Source organism: Melozone crissalis, unplaced genomic scaffold (genome assembly GCF_028551555.1).
Source record: "Melozone crissalis strain CALT ecotype California unplaced genomic scaffold, PUWL_Pcris_2 ptg000006l_1, whole genome shotgun sequence".
In the NCBI taxonomy this organism is placed as follows: Eukaryota; Metazoa; Chordata; class Aves; order Passeriformes; family Passerellidae; genus Melozone; species Melozone crissalis.
Window position 1 is genome coordinate 46443290 of NW_026535784.1, and position 27782 is coordinate 46471071.

The following is a 27782-nucleotide window of genomic DNA, read 5'->3' on the forward strand; positions in this document are numbered from 1 at the left end:
AACCCCTTTTTTTTTTTTTTAAAGTGGTTCTATCAAATAAAATTAATTCTGTTTATCAAAATGAAAATGTAAATTGTTTGAGACTTCGTCCATTTCACTTTTTCTATTACTCCTGCTGCACATTTTAAAGCAGGAGTACACCATGACAAGAATATTTATTACTAAATTCTATTGTAACTTACCCTTTGATTAAGGCATTATATCATAACTTTAGAACAGGCAAAAATCTGAGCACTGTAATTTTAAGGCTGAATCATAAAAATCTTCCAACACTACGAAGGAACTATAAATATTATGAAGTCATTGAAAGCTTCACCATCCTCATTTTCATTATTTGCAAAGATCTCAAAAGGTACAAAGAGGTGTCCCCAAACAGTTCCACAGAGGTAACTTTTTATCTCTGGAAATCACTTTTATGATTCTTTTAATTGCAGGATACAGCTGTGACCACTTTAGACGGAAACACATCTCAGCATTGCCATAAATGCAATATTGAGACAAAATGACATCTCACTTCTGCTCCTGAAGTTATTTTAGCAGAGAAGAAGACTTAACTAAAAACTTGTACTTTACAAATCGATTTATGCATAGTAAACTCTGCCACATTTTGAAATATATGAGCTGAGTTATGGAGTGGGAAACTACAGTACATTACAAACATGATACAGAATCCAAACTGAAGCCACAGGGGTGGTTCTCTCTGTCTTCTCAAATGTCACCATTTATTTCTTATTGGTCTTAAAACCACCACAATGAACAAAGATTTACTTTACTTCCAACTGTGTTTTGCTAGCAACACTGGAATGCAATTTCCATTCTCTGATGCATCGTTCCTGCTCTTTCTCTGTAGCAACCATTGTACCCATGTGCATTTTCTGGTCCAGCCCAAAGATGAGACTCCCCATGGACTCAAGCTGTCCTCTCTGGTGGGCTGCACCTGCTCTCATCAGAACACAGCTGACCCTTCACTCTTTGCCAACACAACACTTTCTGACTCTTGCCTATAGATGTGTGCATCCTTCTGATGAATTTGGGAGCTTTAGCAGCTTCATGGAAGTTTTCACATTTGTGCCTTCTGTTAGTCTTCTCCTACAGCTCTGAAGGCTGAGGGTGGTAGATACTACACACACACCATACATATAAAAATAGATGTGTAGTGGGTGTTTTCAGTGGAAATCTATAATCACCATTTCCCAATCAGCTTATGACCTGTCTAGCTCCTCTAGATCCCACAATCTGCATGGGGAGGACTAAAGAGATTAAATGTCTGTGTTTGGATTCTCCCTCCTTCAGTGGAAAATCTCACTGAATATTTATGGCCCAGAGACAAAGGTCTTTGGGCTTACTAGGGTTCTTTAACTCATTGCAGGAAAATAGTGCCTACTGATATCAACAAATTATCATTCAGCATCATAGTCAATGAAATATATTCTTTCTACAAAACAAACACAGAAAAAAAAAGAAAAAAAAAAAACCCAACTAAATAAAAAGTTTCAAACAACCCAACCAAAAAACCAAAAAATCCCCCCAAACCAACCACACATACACCCAAAGATATCTCCACCACAAAACCTCCAAAACAAACAAAAACCAAACCAACTTTTAACTTTGATACATTTAAATAGTCAATTTCTAAAAAAGACACATTTTTATGTTTTTCTGCTAACAGACTAACTTGGAACAAAGAGATCTTGCTGCAAAAAAAAAAAAAAAAACCCAAAAAACCCCTTTAAACTTGTACCAGCAAAGTTGTGATCAATATGAGCATTCTGGGCCTTTCAGATGCACTACAGGGGCTCATCCTGCTTATCAGTCTACAGACCACAAAGACTTCAAGGAGAAGCCCTCCAAAAAACATGCAAGTTAGAAACAATTTATTGAAAGGTTGGACCAGATAATCTTTGAAATCCAGCCTGGACTGTTGTACAATTCTATGATATATATTACCGTGGGACATGGTTGGCAGAATGCAGCAGGCCATATAATTGTGTCGGTCTTGGCTTGTGGTTCTTTAAGAAAAAGACAATTTATCAAATGCAAATCCTGTGAAATGGCCCAGGTGGCCAATAAGGCTGATGGTCTTATTGGGCATCCTGGCTTTTTCAGCAATAGTGTGGCCAGCAGGACCAGAGCAGTGATCCTGCCCCTTCTACTCAGTGCTGGTGAGGCCACACCGCATGTACCAGGTTCAGTTTTGGCCTCTCCCTACAAAAAAGACACTGAGGTGCTGGAGAGTGTCCAGAGAAGGACAGAAAAGCGGGTGATGTGTTATGAAAAGCACAAGTGTTATGACTTAGGGAGCTGGGGGTGTTCAGCCTGGGGAAAGGAGGCTCAGGGGAGACCTCATCACTCTCCACAACTGCCTGAGAGGAGGCTGCAGGGAGATGGAGGGTGCCACTGAAAGGATGGTAAAGCACTGGGACAGGCTGCCCAGGGAAGTGGTGCAGCCACCATTTCTGGAAGCGTTCAAAAAGCACGTAAATGTGCTGCTTGGAGACAGGGGTTGGTGGTGGGCTTGGCGTTGGACTCAATGGTCTTAAGGGTCTTTTACAGCCTCGACAATTTTATGATTCTAAATCTGTGTAGATCTACTTTCACACATTATGGATTAAGATCTGGATTATAACCCACAGACACATATCAGCCCTCCCAGTAGTTCGTACTGAGCCTTTAATTCTGCGAACTGAGCCCTTCACCACCCTCAAAAGTCAAAATTTAATGACCCATTTCATACTATCATCACTTCATGCCTCCTGTTAAAAGAAGCAGTTCAGTTTTTTAACATTCCTCTCTCCTGTCTGCACGGTTTTCCAATTATTAGGAATTTTTGACTAGGATACCCAGTTTACATACAAATTTGGGTGGAAATATATAACTTACCAGAGATATAGTTATTATCTCCCTCTTCACATGACAAATTAGCTACAACACCCTCATTCTTTTGGATTAATGGAGGGTTAAATACACATTACTTTTTCCTACTCCTGGAAAACATATGTTTGTTCCAGTTAGAAGCATTTCTGAAATGAAGTAATTTTCACCAGATGATAGCCTTGATTGAAAACAAAGCAGCTCTAAAGAGAAAAAGAGAAGCATTAAAAACTTTAATTCTGAAAATAACCTATAATTAATTGAGAGTGTCCACCTTAAAACAAGTAATTCCAAGTTGAGCTAAGTGTTTTCTCCTATTAATTTCAAGGATGATGAACCACATTCTTGAAGCAGCACCCACTGAGTATTCTCTTAAAGGTGACGAGAAGTCCCTAATGGGATTTCCAAGATCACACAGAAGCATTACTGCCTGAGAGGTCAATGAAGCATTAAGTCCATTCTTAAATAATACACAGTTCCTTCTGACATTATTCAAAATGTCATTTTTGAGGCACTTCAAAGTTTCCAAGCACTTCAGATCTCTGAAGAGAGTTATAAAGCTAATTTGCTCAGCGGAAGCATTTGAGGATAAAAATTCACAACTTGCCAGCCAGTCCTGCAGATCCATGTTCTTGAGTAGCTTTCACAGCTACTCAAGCAGAAGAAAAAGCCACAAAACCATAGGAAAGGTATTTCAAAAGTGGCCCAACCAGTCATACTGAAAACTGTAAAAGGTTCTGCCAGTATCAAGTTCAGAAAAACAAAAGTGATGCAACCCCTTGGCCTAGTTAACTGTGAGCAGTTCAAGAGGAAAAGAGGAATCCAAAATGAAGGAAAAATATTTAAGTGGACCCAAATCAAGTTTTATGCGCTACATAAAACTGATTAACATGCAAATCCATTTTTTTTTCCAATGTAGATATTAAAAACCCACCACACAGTTTCTGCTATTCAAAATTTTCCAGGAAAAGAAAAAAAAATCTCTGCTGCAAAAATGACTGAAATTCTGTGTCATTCTTTGCTCTTATGTCCATTTTGAAGCACTGAATAATCACACAGGAGCCTCTGTGGTTAGGCACTTGCCTAACAGCATCAACAGAAAACAGGGGTGGTTGCTGTTCTCAGCTTTTTTTAATTATTATTAATTTTTGACTGATCTTTCTCAAGTTTCCATTGTCATAACAAGATATGAAAGGAAATTAAAAACAGTTTGAAAGGGGAAAATATTTCTCCTGTTCTTTGCTGTCAAGACAACTATATTTTCTGCAGGAGATGGGTAAAATATAACCTCTTTTCCAGATGAACAGAAATGAATAAAATGCATGAAACTATATAATTTAAAGAGCATAAAAAAGATTTGTCTCCCTCTGATGAAAGCAATCAGTCAAAATAGGCAGTTCCCAATGCACTGAAAATATTTTTCAGTAAGAACATTCTTATCAGTTTTGACAGGACTGAATATTCTGAGCAAAAGAGAGACGAGCTCATCCCTGCCAAAACTGTGAAGAGAAACACTACAGAGCACCAAGGTCCCAAGGGGGATTTCAGCTTGACATCAATGCTTCTCTGCAGGGTTCTATTGCATTCCCCCCTTCTTCCATCCTGCATTTTCCCTTTCTCCCCACACTGTTCCCAATGCAAGAGCATGCCCCTCTTGACTCCAGAGTACTGAAGTTATTCAGAGGCTTGAAAGACTCATATTTTTCGAAATCATCTATAGCCCTGTAAGTCACTGTTAAGGGCCATCCAACCTGTGAGCTGGAAACTGGATAAACCCAGATCTTAATTATTTGAGAGGAGTTTTCACTGAGCACTTATCCTTATTGTTCTAGACCAGGGGCTCTTGACACCATTAATATTACAGGCTAAAATTCTCTTTTTTACAACACACTAGAGCTCAGCAGACATGACTGTCTGTTCTGGTAAGAAGAAATAGGTGGGATAACACCTGTATAGCTAGCTTACTGTGCTTGCCTTGGGTTTGTGGGTGTTTTGTTTGGAGTTTGACTTCTGGGTCATTTTGGTCCTACACCTGATCCTGGCTCTTATGGATTCAGGATGGATGTTTTGCTCCACAGGTGAATAATTCATGTGGAATGTGTTGAGTTGTAGAAACTCTGCTCTGCATTTATCAGAATCATGACTTGAACCTTTGTCTTCTGTGTCCCTGGGGCAGCATCCACCAAGCCACCAAATCCATCTCTGGCTCCTTTACTTTGCACTTATCACAAGCAATGAGATATTCATCCAAAGAGCCCAGGATCAGGGCAGACAGCTGGACAATCCAGCATAAAAATTGGATTTCACTCCCCCCATCTGAATCAGAGTCCAAAAGCTGATAAATTCTCCAAATGGTACACTACTGATTACTTTGAGTCAGTCAGCCTCTCTCTCTGCATCTTCAGATTTTAAAAGAAAATGCTCCTTTCCAAAGAAGAAAGAATTTTTTTAAAAAGACCTTTAAATCTTTTTGAATTCAAAAATACAATTACGGACGGATACTTTAATTTCTTTTTCTGTTATAGTAAAATACGCAGTTTGTTTGGCTTTTAATCTAAACAGAAGTACAGTTCCAAGAAAAACACAGTTCTCTATTAACTCTAGTTTTATTGTGATGGCAAGCAAATCCTCAACATTTTGCAGCCAAATTAAATTTCACTAAGATTTGACAAAAGATTTGCAGAAGCCACCAGAAAGTAAAGTATCAGTCACTGTGTCTTAATCGATTTACTGCATAGCACTAAATGAAGGGAGGAAATGCTACCCTTCAGCAGGCTTACAGCAAAATTCAAGTTCTGTGCTGAACCAGAACAGCCAGTCTTGTTTCACCAACATATTTAATTACCTCTTTACTTTTAATATTAAGTAGCTCATTTCATTTCTAGAAGGGTTTAATTATTTAAGGTTGCTTTAGAAAGACCATCATGGTGGTGCTGTGCCAGGTCCACCTTCTCCATCAATACTAGAGATTGCAAAGCAGTTAGACACAGCAACTTTTATTTCAACTCACTAGAAAATACACCATCAATAGTGTCTCTCTAAATCACAAGGATGTCTTTCAGTCACATCATAAATTGCAGGTCAACCTTTAGAACCATCTGCACAGGTCACAGCTTAAAGTATCAGGAGGTGATAAAAATATATTTTTAAAGTCACATTACACAACTCTACCTTGATCATGCTCACAAAGACACCAGGTGAAACCATCATTTACCTCAAGTGGCTTACCAAGAAGCTAACTGAGAAGGAAATACTTCATATGTTCTTGGTTATTAAATAGGGTTTATTATTAAGTGTTGGGAGAGCTGTGTAACTGCTCTTTTTGCCTAATGGCACAAAAGGGAATATGCAATAATGGATGCAGAAAATAAGTTTTAACTTTGTAAGAATGGAAATCAACTTCCTGAAGATCAAAATATATGCTTGGAACATTGCTCCATGATTCAAGTGTAAGAAAAAAAATATAGCATATTAGAAAGAAATATCACTACTGTGATCAACAAGTCTTTTCAGATGAAGTGGAAATAGCAATTATTTTAAGAGAATGAAAAAATGCAAACCAGCTTTCCCATCTCCGAACAAATAGCACAGCTATAGAGTGTTAACCCTTAATTGTCTGTGAAACGAAAACCCGCATGCATTGACTCTGCAGGGAAGGTCCTGCCACTTGCACTGGCAGAAGCAGAGAGGAAAAATGTAGAAACCTGTTAGACAGGTTTCAATCCCTTTCACATGAGATGCTTGAAAAATCCTTGAGACAATCAAATCAAAATGCTTTAAGACTGAACCCTATAATCCTAATGGACAAATGCAGATGGCTCAAAGCATCCTGGGTTACCCTGCTGCCCCACCAAGGCTCCCTGTTTTCGTGCATGCTCACAAGGTGCCTTCCTCCAAGGCATCTCTAGCTGTCCTGAATGCAAAGGAAACCTTGCCATGGACATCTTGGTGCAGACAGGAATTGATGCAAGAGCCTAGTACATCATCTTGCTCCCTCACTGTGAGGAAACAACCTAAAACATCTTCAGAAGAGAAGAGAAACATACAGGAGGAGGTTGGTGTATGCTAATATGGATAGGGAGCTAGAGCAAAACACATCGTGATCTTCAAATGCCCACCTGTGGTAAGAAAACCAGTGGGGGAACAGAAAGAAAGTCCTCTAAACTTCAAATGTCAAACAGAGCCTTTGAAGATGAGCCCATTCTGAATTACAAGGAGCACTGTAAGAAACATGAAAACCACTTTATTTCTGCAGTGCTGTTTTCTACACCACTGTGTAAGACAGTACTCAGAGCTATCAACTTCCTTTTGTTCGTTTGTTTGTTGGATGGTTATTCACGGGAATGGCAGCTTTTATTTCAGCAGTAGAGATAAAAGTATTGCACCGAAATTTAAATGTCAAAGAATACATACTCAAATGTCAAATACCAACAGACAAATGCCAAGAGAGAAATGTCAGAAATACACCCATGTCTCCCACTGCATATAACTACATCTGCACAAATGCAAGCCACAGCATGATGTGTAGAAGTGAGAGTTTTTCTTCAGTTCCTTTGGGGTTGTAATACCACTGGTGTCAATAAAATCAGTACCTGGCAGCAGTCTGAGTGTATTACTCCAAGTACTTGGCTCTGGCAAAAAGTGCAAGCTAACTGATCCATGGTCTGCAAGGTAATGGATAACATTTACAGTCACAAGTGTACAAAATTGCTGTTTCAGGCAAATCCCACTCCAGGATTTGTTAACTTGTCACTAGGTGACAGAGCCCAGTACAATGATCTTTCACAGGGATTCTCACACTGCTTTTCAGGTATGATAGTAACCCATGAAAGCTGGGTTACCTATCATACCTGAAAAGCAGTGGGAGGAAGGAGAGGATGTGAAGACAGTTTTTCCTAGATACGTGGCCTAATTTGACCAAATAAACCAAACATGAACATGAATTCTATGTGTATCCTAAACTATTTGCTTTCCTGGTGTCCGGGGAATAATCACCTACGAATATAAGTGAACTTTGCAGTAGTATAAATGACTGCAGAACCCAAGCAGAACAGATTTCAAGCAGAAATTCTCTTTGCAATTCAATTTTCTCTTGAGAAATTCAAGTGCGTTTTAAAATCTTACTTTCTTTATTAAAATCAGTTGACTGTTCCTCAGGAAAACAAAATAACAATTCTTTAAACAATTCACTTGATGGGAATCTCTGGTCCCAATGACTTCAATGGGCCTTTTGTAATGATTTTACCCTTCATTATCTCTTATAAAAGTACTTGAAAATATGTTGATTAGGGAAGATGCATTAGCTTAGAAATTTCAGTCACTCTGCTAATTGCAGCTGCTTCTACTAGGGTTGAGAAATAAAAATGCTTAGGTAGTTCTTCAGTCAGATCACTAAATACATGAAAATCTGAAGTGTACTTTAATTAGTGTAGTTAACAAAAATATATCTGACTCCTGTAATTATTGCCATTTGCTTCCAACACTAGTAGCTCATACACTGTAAAGTAAATCTTAATCCAAGATAAAAGATGTGAATTTTTGTCAAATAGTAAAATCCCCTAAAAATTTTCTTCTCTGTCTCTGAAGTGATTGTTTTGAGAACCTTACCTTGTTTTTTTAACTCTTTGACATTGACTAGAAATTAATTTTAAATTGTTTTCTTACTCCATTTATTGCAAAAATTTGAAATAATTATTGGAATAATTTTAAAGGAACTTCTGAGAACAATTATCACATTCTCATAATATATACAGAACTTTCCTTCTAAAGAAAATTTTTCTGTACACCTCTTTTTAAAGGTTTCTCTGGATTATTGAGTGCTGTTTAGGAAAAAAAATGAAACAGTTTTAATTTGTTCTGCTCTGGACCCTTTCTTCTTTATAACCAGCTGCAGTGCATCACAAAATCCACAGAGATGCATTTACTATCTTTTTCACCAAGAAAATTTTCTTAGAATATCTAAATTTAATTTTAAATGCTCATCTTGGCAAATGTAAAGAAAACCCCACATACTTTCAGTATTTAGTATATCTTTAGTATTTAGTTTAATTCTAAACTTTGTTTTTCTCCTCAACAGGATTGTATGATGATGAGTTTCATCATCTAATTATATTCTGAGCAAAGCCCCATTCTCTTTGACCAACTCCAAATCCATTTCACTCTGAAGACAGTGAATGTCTCTTTGTTCTTGAACTATCATAAAGAGCAAACAAGGAAGGTTCAAAAGACCTGTTTGTGTTACCCCATTGTTTTACACAAGTTAGGTGTGACCGCAGTCATAAATATCTGTTTTAAAATCAAACTCTACCATAGCTTAAATTAATAGTACAATTCTAAACACATCATCAAAAAAGAATTAGAATAGCCAGCAATTTTTTTGTACTTCTATATTTCCAAGATCTTTTTGCGAGTCTCTCTTTCTTTTCTATCGTTTTGGGAATGAAAGAACACAGCTTAGTGCTTCACTCAGGCATTCACTCAGACAGGCCTGAAGTCAAAAACAACCCAGTCAAAGTCAACCAAATAAATGAAAATGAAGAGACACAGATTTGTCTTAGGAAGGCAGCTCTAAGGAATAAATAGCTCCTGAGTGCATAGCATGGAAAATAAATCAAAATATGTTGAAACAGACAGAATTTAAATGAAAGGGAATAAGGACTTAACCAACATTCTGGTCTCCAAAGACTCTCTGTAAGGTACTTCCAAATATCAACCAGATCCAATTCTGTCTAGTTTCTGAAGCATCTGTCAGGACCTCTGCACAAGGTGACAGAACTATAGGCCCGTGTGTACATTAGGGTATTGGCAAGAGATGAAAGAGCACAAGCAGAATAACAATTCTGATGGATAGTGGAGGAGAAAGTTCAGTTTTTAGACACTGTACACTTCTTATTTATCTCTTTTTTCAGAGTACTTATCTGTTGCTCCAGAAGGGATGCAGACAAATGATGCACTTCATGATGAAGTGACACTTACACATGGACCCAGTTTACATACATTAAGAAAACACTCTCATTTCCTTTCAATCACTTCATGTTCCTCCTATACAAAACCCAGTATGATGTGATCTCAGAAGAGATCTCAGAATTTTTCAGGAACTATGTCATTGAAGGAGAGTTGCTCCTGGAAAAGCCTATTAGTATTTTGTTTACCTGTGAAGTGCCAAATGATTTTTGCCATGCCAGATGAGCAGTTTTTCAAAGTTAAGGCTATTCATTGCAAATAGAGACATGTTTCCACCATTTGTTACACAGGACTTAAATTTAGTTTTAAACTGGCAAAACTCACATACCAAGAAAGAGCAATTCTGCTGGACATATATGCTATTCCCTGCAACAATGTAAGTCCTTTGGACTGTGTCTGGCAGTCAGTACATAATATTAACTTATTCTGTAAAAGTGAACTCCTATTAAAACACCATGTATTTATTTCATTAAGAGGCTATACAAATTTTATCTATTCTACAAGAGAATTTCTCTTTCTATCACTATAAATTTTAATCATATAGCAGGTGGGACATCCCACTTTGACCAAGTATCAGGGACTAATCTGGGTGCTCTAAACATGATTCAATGTAAGATTTGCTATTTTGGACAGGGGTTGTAAGAGTTAAAAACATCAGGTTTCACTGGTCTTTTGGGACAGTCCATCAGCAGCTTAACACCTTCTGCATTACAAATGGTATCTTGATCAACACAACCTGCTCCAAGACCTATTTGAAATCATGAAATAGATGAGTATCTCAAAGTTCAAAGGGTTTCTCCTATGTCTTATTTCTGTAACAATACAGAACACCATATTATCTGCCATGAAATGCTTTTCTATTAACATGGAACACAAGAAAGGTTTTGAAAAAATCAGCAATCTCTTGTTTGAATACATGTAGCCTTACCTTGCGGATGCCTCTGCCAAGATCTTCTCCATAGTTTGTCCCCAGAATTTCAAAATGTACATTGGGATTCCCCCCATTTTCTGCAAATTCCAGTTCTCCAGTCAAGCCATTCACTCCACCCTATTGGAAAAAACAAAAAGGAAAATTGACTGAAAACTTCTAAGTGGGTAATTGTAACAACTTTTTGTTACTGGAAGGCCTTCATGCACCTGCTATGCAGAATAGATTGGTAACTACCAGAAGTAGGATAGTTTTCCAAAGACCACGGTTCCCTAAAAATTCTGAAGCTTAAATTATCCTTGCATCAGAATGAAGTTCTTCACCGAAGAATTAAACTCAGCAATGCTAAGCAGAGTCAATACAAACAATAGTCTTACTCTTAGCATATTTGCACTGCAATTTTTGCTCTTTGACCCATTTGCATGTATGTATGGACACTTCAACTCCAACAAATTAAAAAAATAAAAACTAGTTTTTTGCAAAGAAATTTAGTGAAAGCAAAGCTAAACACATATAAGAAATTGCACAAAAATTAGTTATGTTTGTTGATCTTTTTCCCCTCAATTGTTTCTCCCCCATGAAAGACTTCCATATGAGGGCAGGCTGAGGTTTAGACCAAGTTATGTGCTTTTTGAGCTCAAAGTATGTGATTTGCACAAATGAAGAAGGGATTCATTCAAAGTTTAGATGAATGCAGTGATATTTCTTTTTCCTCCAGATTATCCTCTACTAAGAATACATGACATGAGCAACAAGGCAGCATCTCCTCAAGCTTGTTTTAATGTTTCTACAGTTTTGCTGGAAGGGGTTAAAATACTAGAGATGAAACACTGGAGTGAATAATCCCCACAAAGAATTAGAGCTGAAAGGGCTATACATGCCACAGCCATACTCAAAATCTATTCCAGAGTAAATTCAACGTGACACACATTTCATCTTTGTATAAGAACTGTGATGACCTGAACTATAAAATCAACAGAACCATGTGAAATGCTGATAATGAAAACCTTTACTCTTGAAAAATTTCTTCAGTTTACAGATTGAAGGGAAATTTGATGCTTAGCCCTCTCCCTCGAAAATAAAAAAACCCCAAAAAATAGAAAAAAAACAAAAAACCAGACCTGTAAAAAATATTTTAATTTTTTAAATTATATATTATATAAATTAAATTATATATTAAATATTTTTATAATTAAAATAGTTGTGATTGTTGTTTCACCTAGGAACTTTTCTATATAAACTGGAGAAACTTGCAATATGAACTATCTAGCTAAGCACATGAGCCTTGCTGAATTATATTAAAAGCTCTATTCTTAAATCTTCAGTCTGGACAAAATCCAGGAAGGAATACAAAATTTGCATCTCCATTGCAGATTGCTGTGAAATAACTGAATGTTCTTTGACTTTTATAAAACATTACTGTGATTGTAACAAAAGTAATGAAATTAATCATCGAGATGATGATTTTAGAATTTACTAGACTACTAGAAACTAGTACTATCAGGGAATAATACATAAATAACTACATATTAAAATAATAATACAAATATTATGATAATACAACTATTTAATGAGTGCCATTTACAGTTAAAACCAATAAAATACCCTGTGTATATACATAATTAATGATTTGAAAAATATTTTCGATAATATTTTCTTTCTATAGTATTTATTTTTTTATTCTGTACTAGAACAAAAATAAATTAAAAAAAAAGAAAGGAAAAAAGCCAATAGCCCGATTAAGGGTACATCAAAACAGACCTTTGCAGGAAGACTTCGGTAATTGCAAGTCAGAGAATTTCAGCTAATGTTGTGGTTAGCGAGACACTCTGATTCCTTTTTATCTTGACTACTATACTTCACTAACCAGACCTTTGTGGCTCTTAGACTGGGGTTAGCACACCTCTGGCTGGTTCAGAGTAAAGACAGTGAACTTGTGTTTGCCCACACAATCACTTGAAGATATCTTTTGGTAAATAACTGAGTAACACAAATATAAACCTTTTACTCCAACTCAAATTTGACTTCATCCTACTCGTGGACCAGAAGCCTAAACCTGTTCCATATACCTTTTCTCTCATAGGTTCTTATCTATTTTTTGAATCCCTAAGGCACAGTTTCACAGAACACTAGATGGAGAAATGCCTGTGAAGTGTCAGAGACCTGTAAGAATTGGGATGCCCAGCTGATTGCTCAAAGCCTCCATCTGGACACCTTACCAGATACTGATGTGGTTATATTATACTGAATATTTCCTATAGGAAATATTGCTTCCTAAAACTTTCCCTCACACTGGGTATTAAACCTGTGGGTCTGAGGTAATTAAAGTCTGAAAATCAATTAAATTGGTATAGACGACCTGAGCAGTACCATGATTTCAAGTGATCCACAAGCAGGACCTGGAAAAAGGAAGGGGAAACTGGAACAAAGTGGTAAAAGGAAGGAAATATTCAACAAAAAAATTACAATTTCTTCACACAGATGCTGTGCACAGCAGAAAATTGAAATGAAGAATACAGGATTTTCAATCTAGAAAATTTAGGTGACATTTTGTTCCAGACTGAGAGCAGTCCCAATACTTTAAGGAACATGGAGTTAAAACATAAATGATTTTCTGAAGCTTGGGACAGCAATTTAAAATTTTATCTAACTTTTAAATTTACTTTTATAACCTTTGTCCTTATTTGAGTAAATACGATTAAAAATAATTCAAATAATCATTTAACCTCAATTATACTTGAAGTAATCAATCAATCAATTTCTTCAGAAAACACAGGATTCTTTGGAAATGTATGTCCCCTTACATACAGCACAGGTTAACAGAATTACCTAAGATGTTTTGGAATTTGATCTCTATCCAGAAACTTTGTATGAGTTTGTTTAACTTGATTTTTTGATGGCTGCAATTGTCAGGGCAAGATACAAATTCCAAGTCCATCAGCTTTATTTGTCGGGAATCCAGTCTTGACCACAACAACATTTTTTCTCATTTATCTGCTTTAGCAGTCTACCATTCTTTGAAAATTTCTCATTTAGCAGTGTCTTAATCAGAGCTTCCTCTCCTAGACTGTGTACATATAAAATAGTGTAATAAGAGCTCCCATTAGGGTGGGAATGCTGCCAGCTAGGGAAGGGAAGAGGCAGAAAGACAAAACAGCAAAGAACCATCCATATAATAGCAACAATACTAAATTTATAGAAATTTCTTGGAGGTCTTGGTTTCTCCTCCCTGTCTGGGACTGATCTTGCTGGACCTGCAGGCTGTGCAATCCTGATATTGCTCTTCCCTGCTCCTCATGGTCCCCCACAGCCTTTCCACAAGGCTCACACAACTCTGGGTGCTGCTCAGGGCTGACAGAGGGGAGCAGAATATCACCTGGGAAGATCTTCAGGATGCTGCTCCAGTTTTTGTGGGTAGCTTTTCACAGTGTGGATCTGTCTGAAACATTTGATTTACAGCATGTGTTTTATCCCTCTGCTAGTGCATAGAGGAAGGGGATCACAGAGGAAATGACCATCTGCATGACAGCTACTGATGCAGCAACTTCCTGATCAGATTTTCCCAAATGATTTTAGTGTTAATCATGATAACAGCCAAGAGTAAAATAAATTTGTCATTCCATTTAACTCACAGAAACAATGCTATTTGGGGAAGAATGAAGATATATTTGTTATCTACCTTCTCAAATTCTTCTGAGGTTCAGCTGCAACCATGTAATTTCCTGACACATATACAACTGAAGAGTGAAATGTCAGTTGCTAGGCCAAAAATGTTTTACTTACAATTCTGATCACTGCTCTGGGCTTTGCAGAGCTGTTATAAAGCTTGGCAATATAATTAAAGCCTACTTGAGTCCCATCTAAACTGGCAAGATAAACTACAGTTTATATGTGCTTAGGCACTGCTATACTGTAAGTCCCTGAAGAAAGCACTATTTACCCTAGCAGTCAGGACCTCACTTGGGAATGTCAGCTTGCCAATCATCAGCTATAAAATACTTCACTTGGTCTCAGCTTCTGTTCAAACTTCCTTTTTTCTCTTCAGCTACTAGCTATTTTGCAATTAAGGGTAAGAAATAGGCTATATCCTGCTATAGGCAAGAAAAAAAGCTATAATCAGTAAATACGCATTCCACATATAATTCTTGCAAAAGTCTGATCCTGAGAACATTACTGAGTTTTCAACTAGCACCGACAATCCAATCCACTACCTGAAAAACAATTTGGCATCTTTTTTGCGTGTCACCACTGAGCGTCACTGACATTTCTGAGAGCAGGACTAGTTGACAATCCCACCTATGATTCACAAAACAGCAAGAGGTACAGCTCATTTTCCAGAAAGGGACAGGCTCTGTGCTGCTGCTAGCACTGAAAATTTGCTGTTAGTGAGCTAAACCAATGTGACTGGAAGAGCCCTGGGACATGTAAGAGGAGGTACATGCAGAAACTTGATGTCATCTTGCTGAGTTGATCCTCCCTATAATCCTACTTACACTCATTCCCAGCCTACTCAGAAGGATTAATTTTTCCCAAAGCAGAATTATTTTCTAGTGATACTTATTCCTCCAACTGTGAAATGGCCTTACTGAGAGATAAACAAGTGAGCTTGTGTTTAGGGATAGGTCCCATTACAGAAGTGAATTTAAACTAATTCCTGGAGTTGGCCAAATTCATTAGAAGGATTGTATTTCCTGATGAATTTAACTGTTTATTCAGTTCCAGGATGGGCAGGAGTAGATATTAGATTTAAATAATTATGGTGGGCTTAAAATGTTTTCTTTAGGCTTTGTCCAATCAGCTGAATTCACAAAGAAAAAACCACTTTTGTAGCTGTTTGTAGAAATAGTGATGCATGAGTCAAATGCTCAGCAATGAAAAGTAACAAATGACAATAAGGAATGATTTAGACAGCTTTTTTGCAATTTTAAGAAATGTTGGAAACTCTAATTTCCTCTCATTGCCTGCTATCCTTTACTAGCTTGTTCTCCAAAAAGAAATCAGTTTATTTACCACCCGGGTAACAAATTTAACAATTGCTGCTGTAGGTTAAACATCAGTAACCCTTTCTCTTACCTTCTTCAGTGAGCGGCTTAATAAAGATTTCCCACCTCTTTTCTCATTTCCCCCTCCAGAAATCAAAGAAAGGGGTCCCTCTGCAGCTAAAACACTGCCAGATGTTCCTGTTTTTGGATCTTTTCAGAAAAATTCTCAACTCTTTTCCCCTTCAATACCTTGAGTACTGGAGTATAATTTGACTCCTAGTGAAGCTACACTGAGAGGAGGGACAGCCAGAGACCAGGTGATGCTTTCAGCTCTGCAATACAGGTCACCATGAAGGGTGAATTAAGGTGCTGCAGAGGATGGAAGTTCTTTTTCCAAGAGTATTTAAGAAATCTCAGAATGTAGTTTCACCCTGAATTACATCAATATATTACTATGATATTTCATTGTACATCACCACTGGCAACAGTAGTGATTTCAAAATGAAGAACTTTAATTTGGAAACTATTTAATACCACGTGGTAACTTGCATCTGTTTTCTTTCAAAATTAAGGGAAACTGGTATGCTTTTGAGAAAAAAAAAAAAAAAAAACCAACCTGTATTTCAGTTGATTTTAGAGGATTCTCCAGGAAAAGAGGAGAGAAAAGATCTTTAAAGAATAAGACAAGATGGGAAACAGAAGAATTCTCAGGAAGAGAGATGAAGTGAGGACTTTTTTCCCTTCATTACTTCTGAATTTTATTGTTTTTCTGATACCTCATCAGGCATTCATCAATGCCAAATTTTTAATTTCAAAAGTACAGAGCTGTGATGCCATGGCTCTGCTACACAACTGCTTTAGTGAAAGAAAAGAGAAAAAGAGAAAGTAGGCCACAAAACTAAAACAGAATTCTTGTTTTTGTGCAATTCCACTTCTCAGCGGCAATCTTTAGCTTTCCCCTGCCTATGGATTGAAATGCTACTGACATCCACACAAAGTAAAATTTCTATATTTCATTTGGATTAAATTTTGACTTTCAATTTTAGCACATTACTTCTAGAAATTCATCTCTGTCAGCACAATGCAGTGTAAAGAGTATTTGGATTATTCAATTTACACCAATAAAATAGTTTCTTATCAAACCCATCTAATTTAAATAGCAGAGAAACCCAAAAGTGACAGGATGGACGCATGGTTAGCTGCACAGATCAGGAATTTCTTTGGCATTTGATTCATTTTTTAGCAAGCTAACAAGAAGTCTGGAATTTCCACTTGCTCCTGCCTTCTTGAATGCTTTCATAATTCTCCTGGCCATTTAAATGGAAAAGTGTGAAACAGCATTTACAAAATCCAAGGCAAGAAGAGAACCAGCTTGCCTGAATCATAGGTCAAAATACATGGGACTGCCAAAAGTGAATTGGAAATTGCTCAGACAGTTCAAGAGCAATTCAGCTTGGAGTCCCTTAAAGACCTATCCTGCCCCTGAATAAGAAATGTGTCCTGGATTATTCTTGCAGTCTCATGAGTTCAAACTGTTAGAATGGAAAGTGGAAGCAGATACCAAAGAAATCCTTGAACTATCATTTTGGAGGTAACGCAGATTAACCTGGGACCGGGTAAAATATAAGCAGTGTTCAAAGGAGTCCTACATTTTGCCTGCATCATCATAATTTCTGGTAAAGCTAAATACCTAATGCAGAATAGCAACTTCTCAAGACAACATTATATTTTAAATTATTTTTATGTCCTGTAGTGAAAGCCATAAATAAAGCACCATTTTAATTTTTTTTCTGTCCTTTTTTTTTCCTCTGTGTTTACAACACCAGCACTTTAAATGTAAATATACATTAACAGGAAGTGTATGCAGACAAATGAGGGGGCAGTTTTATGAAAGACATCAATAACATAAAGAAAATGAGGCAAAAAACTTACAGGGAAGGGCAAACTCTCAACCTGTTCATATTGACTAAATATTGGAAAGTTGTTACATTTGTCTGTAAGTATGTGGAGGCTGTACACATCATGAAGAAAGGAAATAACTAAGAGAAATTATCTTTGAAGACTGAACAGGAAAAACATCTTGGGCATGACAAGGATTAAGGTAGGAAATAAAAATCACAGAGAAGCAGCAACACTGGATAAAGCTGTATTGAGTCTGTTACACTTTGCAGTTGAGATGACCAAAATACACACAGTAACACCATACAATTTCAGAAGGCTTCAAGCATTAGCCCATACAGAGTAACACCATGCCACTACAGAAGTCTTCAAGCTCTGCCCTTTAATACTCTTCTGTGCAACCTTTTAGATCCTTATCTTACATGCATTGCACCTGTGTGCCCTCTGTTACCTTTGGTGATGGGTCAGTGCCCCAGGCACTCCATGGCTCATTGCTGTCAGTGCTGCTTACAGCTGCAGCCCATGGGGGATGACACCCCCACTCCCAATTACCACAGACTGTGTACCTACAGTCACAGGGACGGTTTTGCAGTGGCAGAATATAGGGTAGATAATTTAGGGGTTTCCTTATTCCCATTTCTATGATTTCACTTTATTAACGTCAAAAGCAGTGCGATGGCGAATTCCGCAGAACATTACCAAAGTGCAATTCTGCAATTTTTTCTCCTTTCTTTTGCAAACAAAATAGTAAATTTATTTTCTTTACTTCCTAACCTGTGAAGCTTCTTCAACGGTGACACATGTTCACCTTTGACACTTTTTCTTCCTTGACCATCCAACTGTTTTGGTAGTTAAACAAACTTACTGATTTTATTTCAATATGATTATTATGACATGGAAAAAACCCAAACAATCCAAGCCAAATAACAACTACTTCCATTCAGGAACTGTGAATACATAAAAACTATACTGATAAGAGTAATATTCACCTCAGGAGGAAATAGTGCCTAATGTCAGTATTTTAGAAATCAAAGATGAGGAAACATAGGGAAAAAGTACCTTTTTGATGGTTTCCAGCATTGATCGCCCTCCTTGCCAGGGTTTAGAGTTCTTCCTGATGCAGGTGAGGCTGGCCATGCTGTGCCACTTCCTGTCCTCCAGCTTCTTGTGAAAGGCATTTGCCAGCAGGAGGACAGTGTCATATATATACAGGTTTGTAATCTGTAAAGACATCAAAAGGGAAGCATTAGCATAGCTATGTAGTATCCTCCTAGCAGCCAGAATTGATCATTTGTTTTGCCTCACCCATAACTCTCTGGTAATTAAATACTTTATTTGGTTTTAAGAAGAATCTGTGAGAGGCAAAATGTCCCACATTTGGGCTTTGGTAAAAGCTGCAGCTGGGGGCTGTAATACTAAAAGTGATAAACACTACACAAACTATACACACATGAGAAGTCCAGGCAGCCCAACCACTGGCACAGCTCCACTTGCCAGATTTACAGCTCTACTTATGCCCATAAACAGACTTCCTTTTATTTTTGACTAGTTCCTTGTGAAACTCAACTTTTCAGTCACCAGATATTTGGACACCATCAAATTATCTTCAAGACTGTTTTGCTCTTTTGAAAAGCAGAAACTCTGAAAATTTGGAATAGATTTTGTTGTGTTGTTTTGCTCCTGATTTGTGCAGTCAATTTTGGTTGACACTTTCTGGCATGAAACAAGACTCAATGAAATTCCTGTCAGTGTGCAATTGCATGTTGATTCTGTGATTTAGAGTGTTTTCTGTCAGTGTGTTTGACATTGGCTGCTAATTGCTTGCAGGACAAAACTCTTACAGAGTACATGTGTGTATGTTCACTGCGAGCACAGCTGCATACAGTGTGAGGAAGTTCTACTTTGGGATCAAAAGCAGAACAGTGGAATTCAAGAAGAGCAATCACTTGTGTGCCCCTCCCACTTAAACATGTTTTAGTTCTGTGTACGTGCTTTAAATGAACACAGAGCAAAGTCAGATGTGAAAGACACAATTAAAAGTAAAAGAACAGAAGCTCAGGACACATGAACACTTCTGAAACAAGTAATTTACAATATAGTTTTACATCAGTCTTTGCTGTCCTCAGATGGCAGGAACATTTAAGTTACTGACAGTATCATAAAAAGAAACCTCAGCTGTCCTGAACAGAGGTTCTCATGAAGAAAAATTATGTTCAGAAATGAAAAGCACTTTTGGGAATATTATTTTTAGATAACCTATTGGTCATCTAAAGTTATTGAGGGAAACACAGTTTCCTCAGGTGCATGATAAAGGGCTCTGTAGAACATTCCTAGTGCCTGGCAGCAAATTAGCCAGTGGCAATTTGAGGCAAGGTTGCTGGGATTTTTTCTCCATCAGTCACAGACAAGCCAAAAGACATTTCCTCAGATTTGTGGAATATGTTGGTTGCCCTCTGTGAGGGTTTTTTGCACAGCTATAGGTAGTGTGCTTAAAGTTTGAAAAGGAGAAAGAAGCTTACAAATAGAAAGTATGGGAATTTAGTAGCCCTAGTCTGCTTTTTAAATATATCCAAAAACTGGGAAAATCCTGCAGCTATTGGGAGGAGGGATATGGCAAGGAAGCACAATAATGTTGAAGATCTGAGATACTGATTGGCAAATTCACATATTACCTTTAAAAAAAGGGAAGAAAAGTTAGAAAAAACCCCCAAAACCTCTCTTCCTGCCTAATTAGTCCTCTCCACATAACATCTTTTAATGTTTTTATTTCCTTTTTAAAATCCCATCTTTATGCTGGCTTTGCTTGTGTCATCCACTAACTGCTCTGTTAGTAGCACAGATTCACAGAACCCCTGATCCTTAGTGCCCTTTTTCTTTAAATGATCCTTCACTGTGCCTTTCTTCTAAAGAAGGTGCTTCTTTATTCTTACTGGAGCTCCTCTTGTGGCTGTGAACATTTCTATTTTGGTATTCACCCAGGAACAAAATCTACTTTCTTCAGATGCACGGGCCAGGCATCACTGTACATGGCAGGATTAAAAGCATGGATTGAGGATCTGGGCCCAGGTTAATCAAGCATTTTAAAAACAACTGGGATGATTTTCCTGCATATTGTGAACCTACAAAGAATTCACAGCATTTCAGCTAAAACTGTGTTTTCCCAATGAAGTCAGCACCAGAGGGACATTTTTTGGACTGGGAGGGGAAGAATTATCACTGGGCTGTGAGGCAAGCTTCTTTCTATTCAAGTCTTTGCCAAAGGAAAGAAAAAGCCTCACATCACCTCTGGAGAGCAGAGGGAATAAGGTCACTAATGAGACTAAATTGGTACATGAAGGGCTGTGGATGCCAAGTCATCATGTCCCAACAAAATGACATTGCTTTCAAGGTAACTTCTGTAACCTGCTGCCATGGGAATAGAAGACAATCGTCACAGTTCATGAGGAAGGATGCACTCACTAATCTAAGAGTAATATAGCTGGGCCTTCATCAAGAATTAACAGGGCTCAGGAGGACAGAGTTCAGCAGTTATTAAGCATTGTTAGTCCTTCACTAATAGTTGAGCTTAACATGTATGGCAATCAATCACTGATAATGCAATGATAAAGACCCTACAATTAATTCCTGTTTCTCAAAATCACCCTTCCCTGTCACTTCCAGAAGTACGCTTCGTTAATATCTGTCCTGATGAACAGAAGGGGGTTGTAATTTAAAGTCACTTTACACCTTTATTAATTTCCCACATAAATTTACTGGGGCATTTAATGCACTGCCTGGTGTCCATTACTAATCCTTTATTTATTCTGTTAGGCTAAGGGCTGGACACTTGCATTACCAAGAAGTATTTAACTGCATAACCTTCTGTTAATGCAATTTAAAATTCAGATGTGATTATTTTATCCAGAGTGTGGAAGAAAGGTACTTAGCATCAGATTAATGATGAATGATTAATCTGGATTATCAGTGTTTATTTTATGTGTACCTATAATATTGCACATAATTTTTAGACAAAAGGGTTGCAGTACTAAATTCTTCTGTCAATCCAGCTTTTAACTTTCTGCCTTCAAAATGATACAAATTTATAGAATTTGTTTCAATTAGGCCAGTTCCAAAGACACAGTGAGACATTTTCACCAGAATATTTTTCAGCATTTTAATAAAGATGCTGAAAAAAAATTAATTATTCCCACAGACTTTAGGGGGAGTAATTCAGAAAAAAATAAATAAAGAAATTCACCCTTATAATTTCCAGAGAATGTTTCTGATTAGTCACACTTCGATGTCATTAAAAAAAAAAAGCTTTAGTAATTTCAATTTATAAACTGTTCCAGCTCCCCACTGGATTAGAAACTAATTTATAATATTGTTGGGTAGAACAAAGAAGCAGCAAACAAACCCCACAGCTACTCAAAGGACTGTGCATCATACGAAGGCACAGGGGAAATTGTGTCAGAGTTTTCCTTCCTTTCAGTTTATAATGTTGTCTCACTCAGCTAAAATAATGAAGTACAGCCATCTCAGGGAAAGCATGCAAAAAGCAGCTCAGCTGCACAGAACAATTAAACCAATCCAGCTTCCATCATTCCTTTGAACCAAAATACTAGGAAAGCTTCCAGTAGGAACATTTTAGCTCTCCAAGCTATAGATAGATCAGGACACACAGGTTAAGGTATAAGATCAAATCTAACAAATTAAATGGAATTTTCCAATTTGTCCAGACTAAACTTTGAATTCTAGAAATTGTCTTTCCTAGATTCATGCAACTGCTGAGGTGAAAATAAAAGTGAAGTTGAAGAGAAAGATAAATTAAAATGTAAAGCATCCCACAGACATGTGGCTCTTGTTTTCTGCCTTGCTGTAGTCGGAGCTTTGTTCATGAGAACTGCTCTTTGCACTCTCTGACTTCTGCGTGTGATCACACTCTCAGCTTGAACACACTGTCCCTAGACTGCCAAAAGTTCCCCCAGGACCATGCTGCCATGACAGAACGGCACAGCCTAAAGGATTTTGGCACTTCTGAAACAGTCTGTAGATATATCCTAAGCATCAATGGGCACCACACAGCCCTGCCTGCTTTGAGAACTCTAATAGGATCACTGTGTTCTCTGCTACAGCCAGTTTTTCATGTCATCAATAATTGCTGGCTGGCTGTTTTGTGAACTAAAATTAGTGACACAAAGGCTCTTATAACTAATCTGAAACAGGACAAGACTATCCCACTTTGTCCCTTATATTTCTTCATTTTAAACAGACACTCTTGAAGACCTCTCTATTTTCTCCCATTGTTTTCTCTCATTCTTCCCTTTCAGAACCATGAGGTAGCTGCTTTTAGCTGCTGGGTCGGATAATCTCCTCCCTCCACTGCTAAAAATAATAATATGTAGCCATCTTTCCACAACTGCAGAAATGTTCACAGAAAAAAACCCAAAAATTAAAATCAACATATTGAGCCAATTTCACATTTCTAATTTGCCTAAGCTTTGTCATGACGAAACCTAATGAGAGACACAGAGGACTTGTTCCTGGAAAAACTATATGAAGTCAGGAGGACAGGGATCCTGTTGCTGAATTCCTGTGGTAGGAACCCATTATAGTTTAATTGTAGTTTGTGATTAACAACACTAAAAATAGGGCCTCCCTGAAACTTCGATAGAGATTTAGATGTATATACCAAGGCACTTGAAAGCGATTATGTGGGTGCTCCCAGGATGATTTTCTTATTGACAACATATTTGAGGCTCAGAGAAGCACAGCAACTCGGGAGACATTGACTACAGGGAGGAAATCCTTTTGGGTGAGATGACAAAAATTAAAATTGAGCAGGGCAACAAACAGACTACCCTACTACCTGGAGACCAGGTTGCTTGTTTGGATGTTAATCTCTATTGCTGTGGAGCAGGAAAGTTGTTGTTCCCCATCAGAGACATTCACTCCCTCCTCAGCTCCAGGTGTTTCCTTGTCATGCCATGAGCCATTAAACCACATGTCAGAGAGGATGTGAAAAATAAGTTACAGATAGCCCCTGGGGGAAAACTTGGAAGTTATCTAGAAAGAGAGTTTCCAGGTGGGGATAGACTGGTGCATGAGGTACCTCCATGCTTTGGGAGAAAGGGTCCTTGGGATCACACAGTGATGAAGATATTCTGTGGTTGCCACGGAAACAGCGCTGGCTTATGTTTTGGGGGACTGGAAACGTCTGTCGGATAATTGTCAACCTCCCGATTGACCTTCTCACCAGCTCCTGCACATCCACGTCATTTATCTCCTGAAAGAGAAGGCAAGGGAGAGGATACGCATCAGAGTGAAAATTCAGAAACGTGACCACCAAATGATAAACAAAAAATAACCTGAGTGGACCAAGAGGCCTCTGATTGACACACAGCTATTGTCAGACTCCACCACAGCCTCAAAACCAATATGCGCATGCTCATTAAAATAACTGGTGGTATTCAAACACCACCCTTAACTACAAAAGTTCAAAGTGTACTGTGCTCAAATCTCAGCAAATACTTATATTTTAATAGCTGTTTCATTTGGGGTTTTCTCTGCCTCTCCTTTTACCTCTTCTGATTTTCTATTTAAAACTGTTCCAAGCATCCTTGACAGATAATGTGTAAATCAGTAGGAGGCCATAGCATGATGTATTTCTGAGTGCAGCATTGCTCAGGAGCAGTGAAGGTAGAGACCATGTTTCAGGCCTTAAGTGCTCATTTCCTAGATTCAGAATATCAAGAACCTATAAACAATGTGTTAGTTAGAAATCATTTACCAAAAGGGCAAAGAAAATGCATAAGAGCATTCTAGGTATAAATGTGCTTGTTTATAGCAAGACCTAATTTAAAAGCAAATTTTTATTCCACAGGGTACCTATTAAGGCTTACAGCTGAACACTCAGCTCTACGGTCAAATACTTAAAAGAAAAAATAGCTAAGTAAATCCACCAATATTAAGCTTGAAGTATTACCTTTAAGACAGGTTAGGGAAACCAGAAAAACATATTTTACATAGCAGAAATTCCTGCAGGTTGGGAACATGGTGTTTTACACTGTTGAATTATGAGTCCCTCAGGGAAGTTGAATAAGAGGAACACAGGCTCCCAAGCAACAGCAACTGACTCCAACCTTCACATAAGAACTTGAACTTTAGTTAAACATGTTTTTTTTCCTGGTGATTCAAATAGCTGTTAGCTTTCAAGATAATTTTGTGTCTGTATTTTCCTGTAAAATTGTATAAATAATCTAAAATGTGTACCATCTTTTTAACCAGGACCTCTTTCTCACCAAGCTGAACTGTCTGTCCATGATCTGTCTTAACTACAGAGGCAGATGCCCCAAACTTTCCAGACATTTAAAACTGTGGATATGCCCCAGGAAGGGAGGTGGATCAAGAGGCTCCTATTGGCATCCTGCACTTAATATTCTCTTGCATACAACCACAGTTTATTGAATATTTTTTTTTATTTGTGTATTAATAGCTTTGCAATTTTTTCAAAGGATACAGCACATCTGCATTGTAAATACCTGTAATGAAATGCCACCATCTTTCTCTGCCTTAGCTTCCTGATCCATAACCATATTCCTGATCCATAACCATATTCAGGAGACACCAGGATAGACTTGATCTCAAATTATGGAATCTTTCTTGTGGAAATGAAGCCAAGCTTTTTGAAAAAGCAGCTCTTTAAATGTTATGACAACCACCCCAGTTATTCTGGCTTTTTTTCCTGCTCCAGTATAATATCCTTTCATTATTTTGAAGGAACTACTTGGGACATACTGCTATTAGATAATTTCCCTTAAATTTTGAAAGAAATATATGTGAGATGTAAATTATAACTTCTATTCTCTTGACTACAGCAAAAGTATTTTATTTCCCTTCACAGATTATCATAGTTTCTGAATTCATCTGTTATTAATGTTCTTTATGAAATACAGATTTTTTCTGCAAAGAGAAATAAAATAGCATCAGCTGTGTTCAGTATATTATCTTACATTTCTGGTCTATTAATTCTTAATGTACCACAGATAATGGCTTATCTCAGCTTAAGATGCTGTCTTTTCATTTAGCCTGTATCATTTCACTAGCTGTGAGGTAAAAAAAAATATATATATAATGCTGTTTTAGCAATATATATATTTTTCTTTTTTTTAAATAATACTTTCAATATAACCATAAAGGAGAGCTCAAGAAACTTTTAATCTTGATTTTAAATTATATACTTTCTTAGAGGATTTAAAAAAGTTTGCCTGGTTTCATTACACAGTATATCCAAACTGTAACACCAAGATTATTAGACTCGCTCTAATATTGTAAAAACAGACACCTGGATGGCCACATTATATTGCCAAGTACTACTTTAAAAGAGATTTTGACTTTCAAATCCTCAAGCATTTATCTTTCCTGCCATAAAAGTGTATCGATGTTTTCTGTATTCAGCACTTTTTGGTGCATTTTGAATAGAATGTTCTCATTTTAACCTCTAGGTTACTACCTCATGCCATTTTACATCACCTGGGAAATAATAACAGAATTGAAACACCAAAGCCATTTCTGTGTGGTGGCCAAGGAGGTACATATATCTATGGATTAGTGACAGCTATTATTTTAAATGTTCATTATACCATAAATCCAGATTTTAGATTGACAACAAAGCAATGCCATGCAACCTCAAATTCAACATTAGTCATTTGCTATGTGTTTCTTTGTCATTTTTTAAATACTTGGCATTGACTGAGTGACAAGCCTTTTATATAATGACTCTCCAACATCATCTCTCATTCTTGAATTTTGGATCTGACTTAAGACAACTATATAAAGCAACTATTGTATGAGAGGAAACAATTTTCATTTGCACTTCAAAGGAGGATACAGTGTAACAATATAAGTGCGCCAGATGAAATGTTATACAAGCGTCGAATGTCAAAAAAATTAGAAAGCTGGCCAAGTTGAACTGAGTTGGCACCTGAAAAAATTTAGGCTAGGTTATGTGAGGTTGCTTTTCTTTTTTCGCTGTGCTTTTTGTTTATTTGTTTTTCATTTTTTTTTTTCATCAAAAATTCAATTTATAGTTCCAAGCCTTTCTTTTGCTGGTCTGAACTTGGAATTAAGGGGAGACTGTCCTGCCACAAAAGGAACAAAGATAAAATTAGATGTACATTTCATCTAAGCAGGCAAATAAATAAGGGAAAAAATACGGATCTAAATTAACAACTGTTTACAGATTGATTAGGAAACAAGAACTGAAGAGAATCATCTTGACATATAAAGCACGACTCCAATGGAAATCAAGACTACATACTGGACATCTAATATTTGTCCCATTATTTTAAGATAAGCAGCCCAGGCAGAGACTTAATATTTACCACGGAGCAATTGTACCAGCAGTGAGATACATGGAGGGGAAGAATTTATTTACATGCTCCTGTATTAAGCACTGAAAAAAGGCAAAAATACCTTTTCTTATGAAAATATCTTTACTTTGGGCCAAGAAGATGGTTCCAGTATTTATAATAAAGGGGACACACACTATTTTCCAGTGCATACCAGGACTTCATCACAGAAAATCCTGACACTCAGAGAGGAGAGTGTTCCTTCCTTATCCAAAAGTCAGCAGAGGAAAAAAGGGTGGCTTAAGGCCTCTAGGCTGCCACTGCCCATGCCAGAGAACATTTATGTCCTTTCCAAATTTCTTAGCACTTTCTAAAGAGAAGTCGAGGTAAAAGCATGGCTGGATGAACCTCCAAGAGGTTTCTCCAATAGCAGATTTTGAACTGCATCATCACTTGCTCCTATGTATCTCCCTTATGTTTTGTAGGCTTGGCAGAAAAGGATGAATAAAACCTGACAGGACAAGGAGAAACTAATTTTTAGCTTTCACAGAGGAAAAAAATCCAAGATGTTGGAGAAAGCAGGGCTCTCTCCATCTGTGCATTAGCTGTCACTAATGCCAGGAGCTGGCGACCTGGTTGCCCACCTGTTCGAAAGAGGGTGTCATTTCACACAGACCCACCAACCCAGTGGAAAATGTAAGGGTTCAAGTGAAGCTCTAGTGCCATTATCAATCATTATCCATACGAAAATGTTGAATATAAATGAGCTCCTGGAACTGAGCTGTGATTATAGGACCTGATCTAACTGCT

General features: G+C 37.4%; 1 protein-coding gene across 4 annotated transcripts in view; it reads right to left on the minus strand.

The window, feature by feature from the left end:
- Positions 1-27782, minus strand: part of GRID2 (glutamate ionotropic receptor delta type subunit 2) — a 671892-nt gene that overhangs the window by 182855 nt on the left and 461255 nt on the right. For all 4 annotated transcript variants that reach the window (XR_008484345.1, XM_054295276.1, XM_054295268.1 and 1 more), the window contains exons 6-8: positions 23735-23908; positions 18703-18864; positions 10763-10882 (exon numbers count right to left, since the gene is read on the minus strand). Coding sequence is in view for 3 of the 4 variants with exons in the window: in XM_054295276.1 (XP_054151251.1) it covers positions 10763-10882; positions 18703-18864; positions 23735-23908 (456 nt within the window). In the remaining variant the exon portion in view is untranslated. The remainder of the gene's footprint in view (positions 1-10762; positions 10883-18702; positions 18865-23734; positions 23909-27782) is intronic.